Raw genomic sequence first — 6167 nt, forward strand, 5'->3', positions numbered from 1 at the left:
CAGTGATAAAAAAAGACAAATGTATAATCGCCCACATGCATTGTCTGTTCACAGTGTTTATCTGAAGTTATAATTTTTCAAACTTATGTATACTGAATTCTATTCAAACAATCTTAATAAAAATTACAGTTTATGTTTATAAATATGGTTTCTATGTATCCTCCAAATTTCAAGTCTCTAGGTTCACTTCAGAATTTACAGAAGTAAATGTAGTATATGAAAACTTTGAAGCTCGTTTTCTCAAAACTTAAGATTTTCGGAAAAAAATTAATTATACTTTTTTTTTTATCGACCGATTTTAGTAGTTCAAAAACCAAATAATAGAGCATTAAAATGTCTAAATATTCATAGCACAGAATTTTTAAATTTGATTTTTACCTATTGAAATTATCGATTAAAAAAAAAAAAAATACTACGTAAAAAATATATAATAAAAAAAAACTAAAATTTTTTTAAAAATTCCAGTAATTAGTTTTTAGTAGAGAAAATTATCTTTCAAATGGTTTTTGAATGAGAAAAATCGATTGAAAAACAAAAAAGTTTATAGAGTTTGAAAAACCCCATTTTCCCATAAGGTTAATGTAAAGTGGACGGTCCCCTAAAATGCTACAGTTAGAGCAACAGTAGTATTGGGCCTAGACTCTACAGTGCCAGGCACCTAGCATTTACCTTGTATTCTTTGGAATTTATTCTTAAAAATATATATCAAATAAATTCCAAAGAATAGAAGATAAATGCTAGGTAGGTGCTTGGCAATGCAGTAGACTCTAGGCCTGATGCTACATGACTCTTCAAGTGTAGCATTCAACCAAGTTTATATAAAAATTTATCTCAAGGTTTTAAAGGGAGATTTTTCTACAGGTTTTCCATGAGAGATTGCTCTCTGTCTCTCTCTCCCTCCCTCATTTAATTTGTTTTGGCAGGTATATTACGGACGTTCCAACCCTCCCTATTTATCCGGGCTTGGGACCGGCACTGAGTTGGGCTGGCTTGTCTGCCCACTCTCAGTGGCTAGGTTAAAATGTTGTTTTATGTACAGCAGGAAGATCAGTCTAGTTCATCCGGTGAAGCTCAGTTGCCGAGCTCCTCCTGACTGACTGAGAGAATAGGCCAAACACAAATGGGTCACAGAATGGCCTGATGACTGTGGGGTTGAACACAAACACCCAAAGCAACATTAGAGGAACTGCCATGAACACCTTCAAGGGGGGGATTATTTTGAAGGTGGGGGGAATCATGGAGTCCCTGTCATGCTGCTGAAGATGTGCGGTCAGCCCCATGGTCGCCGAGCCAGTCTGTGACTCACCACATGTTGTTGGCCTTTTGGTTGGGCCTTTTTTGGTGGGCCAGTTTGGCTGGCCTTTTTTTGGGGGGTGTCACAGGTCACCCACCCCTCCTGCTGTGGAAGGCAATAGGCATCGAGACTTGCCTCTTTTTGCATGTCTCTTCTGAACTGGTGTCTCGGACTTGGCCCTCGAGACATCTGTGTCACCAGTTCTGTTGGTATAATTGCCTATGCCATTTTGGTCATGTAGCATCTAGGCCTGATGCTACGGATGATTCCAACCCTCCCTATTTATCCGGGCTTGGGACCGGCACTGAGTTGGGCTGGCTTGTCTGCCCACTCTCAGTGGCTAGGTTAAAATGTTGTTTTATGTACAGCAGGAAGATCAGTCTAGTTCATCTGGTGAAGCTCAGTTGCCGAGCTCCTCCTGACTGACTGAGAGAATAGGCCAAACACAAATGGGTCACAGAATGGCCTGATGACTGTGGGGTTGAACACAAACACCCAAAGCAACATTAGAGGAACTGCCATGAACACCTTCAAGGGGGGGGATTATTTTGAAGGTGGGGGGAATCATGGAGTCCCTGTCATGCTGCTGAAGATGTGCGGTCAGCCCCATGGTCGCCGAGCCAGTCTGTGACTCACTCATGTTGTTGGCCTTTTTGGTTGGGCCAGTTTGGCTGGCCTTTTTTTGGGGGGTGTCACAGGTCACCCACCCCTCCTGCTGTGGAAGGCAAAGGCATAGAGACTTGCCTCTTTTTGCATGTCTCTTCTGAACTGGTGTCTCGGACTTGGCCCTCGAGACATCTGTGTCACCAGTTCTGTTGGTATAATTGCCTATGCCATTTTGGTCATGTAGCATCTAGGCCTGATGCTACGGACGATTCCAACCCTCCCTATTTATCCGGGCTTGGGACCGGCACTGAGTTGGGCTGGCTTGTCTGCCCACTCTCAGTGGCTAGGTTAAAATGTTGTTTTATGTACAGCAGGAAGATCAGTCTAGTTCATCCGGTGAAGCTCAGTTGCCGAGCTCCTCCTGACTGACTGAGAGAATAGGCCAAACACAAATGGGTCACAGAATGGCCTGATGACTGTGGGGTTGAACACAAACACCCAAAGCAACATTAGAGGAACTGCCATGAACACCTTCAAGGGGGGGATTATTTTGAAGGTGGGGGGAATCATGGAGTCCCTGTCATGCTGCTGAAGATGTGCGGTCAGCCCCATGGTCGCCGAGCCAGTCTGTGACTCACTCATGTTGTTGGCCTTTTTGGTTGGGCCTTTTTTGGTGGGCCAGTTTGGCTGGCCTTTTTTGGGGGTGTCACAGGTCACCCACCCCCTCCTGCTGTGGAAGGCACAGGCATCGAGACTTGCCTCTTTTGCATGTCTCTTCTGAACTGGTGTCTCGGACTTGGCCTCGAGACATCTGTGTCACCAGTTCTGTGGGTATAATTGCCTATGCCATTTTGGTCATGTAGCATCTAGGCCTGATGCTACGGACGATTCCAACCCTCCCTATTTATCCGGGCTTGGGACCGGCACTGAGTTGGGCTGGCTTGTCTGCCCACTCTCAGTGGCTAGGTTAAAATGTTGTTTTATGTACAGCAGGAAGATCAGTCTAGTTCATCTGGTGAAGCTCAGTTGCCGAGCTCCTCCTGACTGACTGAGAGAATAGGCCAAACACAAATGGGTCACAGAATGGCCTGATGACTGTGGGTTGAACACAAACACCCAAAGCAACATTAGAGGAACTGCCATGAACACCTTCAAGGGGGATTATTTTGAAGGTGGGGGGAATCATGGAGTCCCTGTCATGCTGCTGAAGATGCGTGGTCAGCCCCATGGTCGCCGAGCCAGTCTGTGACTCACTCATGTTGTTGCCTTTTTGGTTAGGCCAGTTTGGCTGGCCTTTTTTTTGGGGTGTCACAGGTCACCCACCTCCTCCTGCTGTGGAAGGCAATAGGCATCGAGACTTGCCTCTTTTGCATGTCTCTTCTGAACTGGTGTCTCGGACTTGGCCTCGAGACATCTGTGTCACCAGTTCTGTTGGTATAATTGCCTATGCCATTTTGGTCATGTAGCATCTAGACCTGATGCTACGGACGATTCCAACCCTCCCCTATTTATCCGGGCTTGGGACCGGCACTGAGTTGGGCTGGCTTGCCTGCCCACTCTCAGTGGCTAGGTTAAAATGTTGTTTTATGTACAGCAGGAAGATCAGTCTAGTCCATGCGGTGAAGCTCAGTTGCCGAGCTCCTCCTGACTGACTGAGAGAATAGGCCAAACACAAATGGGTCACAGAATGGCCTGATGACTGTGGGGTTGAACACAAACACCCAAAGCAACATTAGAGGAACTGCCATGAACACCTTCTGGGGGGATTATTTTGAAGGTGGGGGAATCATGGAGTCCCTGTCATGCTGCTGAAGATGTGCGGTCAGCCCCATGGTCGCCGAGCCAGTCTGTGACTCACTCATGTTGTTGGCCTTTTTGGTTGGGCCTTTTTTGGTGGGCCAGTTTGGCTGGCCTTTTTTTGGGGGGTGTCACAGGTCACCCACCCCTCCTGCTGTGGAAGGCAATAGGCATCGAGACTTGCCTCTTTTTGCATGTCTCTTCTGAACTGGTGTCTCGGACTTGGCCCTCGAGACATCTGTGTCACCAGTTCTGTGGGTATAATTGCCTATGCCATTTTGGTCATGTAGCATCTAGGCCTGATGCTACGGACGATTCCAACCCTCCCTATTTATCCGGGCTTGGGACCGGCACTGAGTTGGGCTGGCTTGCCTGCCCACTCTCAGTGGCTAGGTTAAAATGTTGTTTTATGTACAGCAGGAAGATCAGTCTAGTCCATGCGGTGAAGCTCAGTTGCCGAGCTCCTCCTGACTGACTGAGAGAATAGGCCAAACACAAATGGGTCACAGAATGGCCTGATGACTGTGGGGTTGAACACAAACACCCAAAGCAACATTAGAGGAACTGCCATGAACACCTTCAAGGGGGGGATTATTTTGAAGGTGGGGAATCATGGAGTCCCTGTCATGCTGCTGAAGATGTGCGGTCAGCCCCATGGTCGCCGAGCCAGCCTGTGACTCACTCATGTTGTTGGCCTTTTGGTTGGGCCTTTTTGGTGGGCCAGTTTGGCTGGTTTTTTTGGGGTGTCACAGGTCACCCACCCTCCTGCTGTGGAAGGCAACAGGCATCGAGACTTGCCTCTTTTTGCATGTCTCTTCTGAACTGGTGTCTCGGACTTGGCCCTCGAGACATCTGTGTCACCAGTTCTGTGGGTATAATTGCCTATGCCATTTTGGTCATGTAGCATCTAGGCCTGATGCTACGGACGATTCCAACCCTCCCTATTTATCCGGGCTTGGGACCGGCACTGAGTTGGGCTGGCTTGTCTGCCCACTCTCAGTGGCTAGGTTGCTTGCTTTTCTTTCATGGCCTCCTTCATTGCATTACGCTTCTCCTGTAGGAGTTTCTTGCGAGGACCTTTCCTTGTACCTCCTCACTCATCTTGTCCCCAAACGTGCCTAGGTCAGATTCACCAGTGTTTATCAGCTCTCGTAGACCGGTGACTTCTTTTTCTACTATTCTCAAGAAGAGGCTTCCATCCTTCTCCTATTCTATCTCTTTCGTCCTCGTTTCCATCTGAGTCTTGTCATTCAGGTGAAATTCCTGGTCTCCCAATTTCCTTCCTATGTCTTCCATTTCCTCCTCAATTTTAACCTTTTCGACCTCACTTTCATTCAGGCGTTCCTGTAGTGAGATGCATTTACTTTGAAGGCTGACCACTTTTTTCTGCAACTCTTCATTGCACTGTCCGTTGTTCCTGGACTCTAAATCTTTCTCCGCAATGAGGCCGTTCAAATTATCAATATCTTGTCGTTGTTTAACTACTAATCCCTTGTTATTTTCGTTTGCCTGCTTCAGAAGTCGATTTTCCTTTGCGAAAATTTCAATTGTATCTTCAGCTTGTGTGATTTTTTTCTGTGCCTCCTGGCTGAGATCAATCAGTTCCTCGGCGTGCGCATATTCCTTAGTAGCCAAAGCCGTTTCCAGAATTTGGATCCACTGGGCCTTTTCCTGGAGGTGGTCACAGTTGCTCGCTACCCATTATTGGAGGTCTGCCTTATGCTTAGTTTTAGAAAAAGCCTCGAGCTGACTTTGGCTCCTGAACGCGTCATCATCGGGTTCTGAAGACTAATCCGGCTTCTGAAGGCTTCTCCGGATTCTGAAGACTAATCTGGCTTCTGAGGATTAATCTGGCGTCTGAAGACTTCTCCTGCTTCTGAAGACTTTTCCAGCTTCTGAGAACTACTTCGGTTCCAGTAATCCAGAACGTCTCCTTCGATGTCATGGATAGGCTCCAGCATATGCTTCGGTCTAGCGTTCCGGAGTCTTCCGTCTTCACAGAGTCTCTCTCTCTCTCTCTCTCTCTCTCTCTCTCTCTCTCTCTCTCTCTCTCTCTCACACACACACACACACACACACACACACACACACACACACACACACACACACACGTACGTACTTGCACTGTGACTAAATACCGTGTTAACTCGAAGAAAATTCTACCTTGAAATAATAATTTCTTAAAAACTCCAGTGAAAACGAAGACGTAAAATTCATATTTCTTCATTTAGTAAAGAAAAAATCAGAAATTTCACATGGAAAGAGAACTGAAAGAGGAGAATTATTTGCGTTTTTCCGTCACATCGGCCTAAACTCTGAGCGCTTCCGTCATAAGGGTTATTCTTGTACACGCTTTTCCGTACCCTACTAAGGTGATTCTAGCGTAAATTAAGCTTTCGTTATTTGAGTGGAGGTGTTATTCTTACGTATATTCGTTCTGTGCGTCTATATTTTTTGTTATAATCCATCT

General features: G+C 46.3%; 1 protein-coding gene across 1 annotated transcript; it reads right to left on the minus strand.

Annotated features, from left to right (window-relative positions):
* Positions 1-4903: 4903 nt before the first annotated feature.
* LOC136831132 (tropomyosin A-like) lies at positions 4904-5658 on the minus strand. Its single transcript, XM_067091087.1, has 2 exons — positions 5572-5658; positions 4904-5368 (listed from the first exon to the last, which is right to left on the minus strand). Exons 1-2 carry the CDS (start codon positions 5656-5658, stop codon positions 4904-4906), a joined length of 552 nt encoding a protein of 183 aa, XP_066947188.1.
* Between the last annotated feature and the right edge of the window lie 509 nt (positions 5659-6167).

Source organism: Macrobrachium rosenbergii, chromosome 48 (assembly GCF_040412425.1).
Source record: "Macrobrachium rosenbergii isolate ZJJX-2024 chromosome 48, ASM4041242v1, whole genome shotgun sequence".
In the NCBI taxonomy this organism is placed as follows: Eukaryota; Metazoa; Arthropoda; class Malacostraca; order Decapoda; family Palaemonidae; genus Macrobrachium; species Macrobrachium rosenbergii.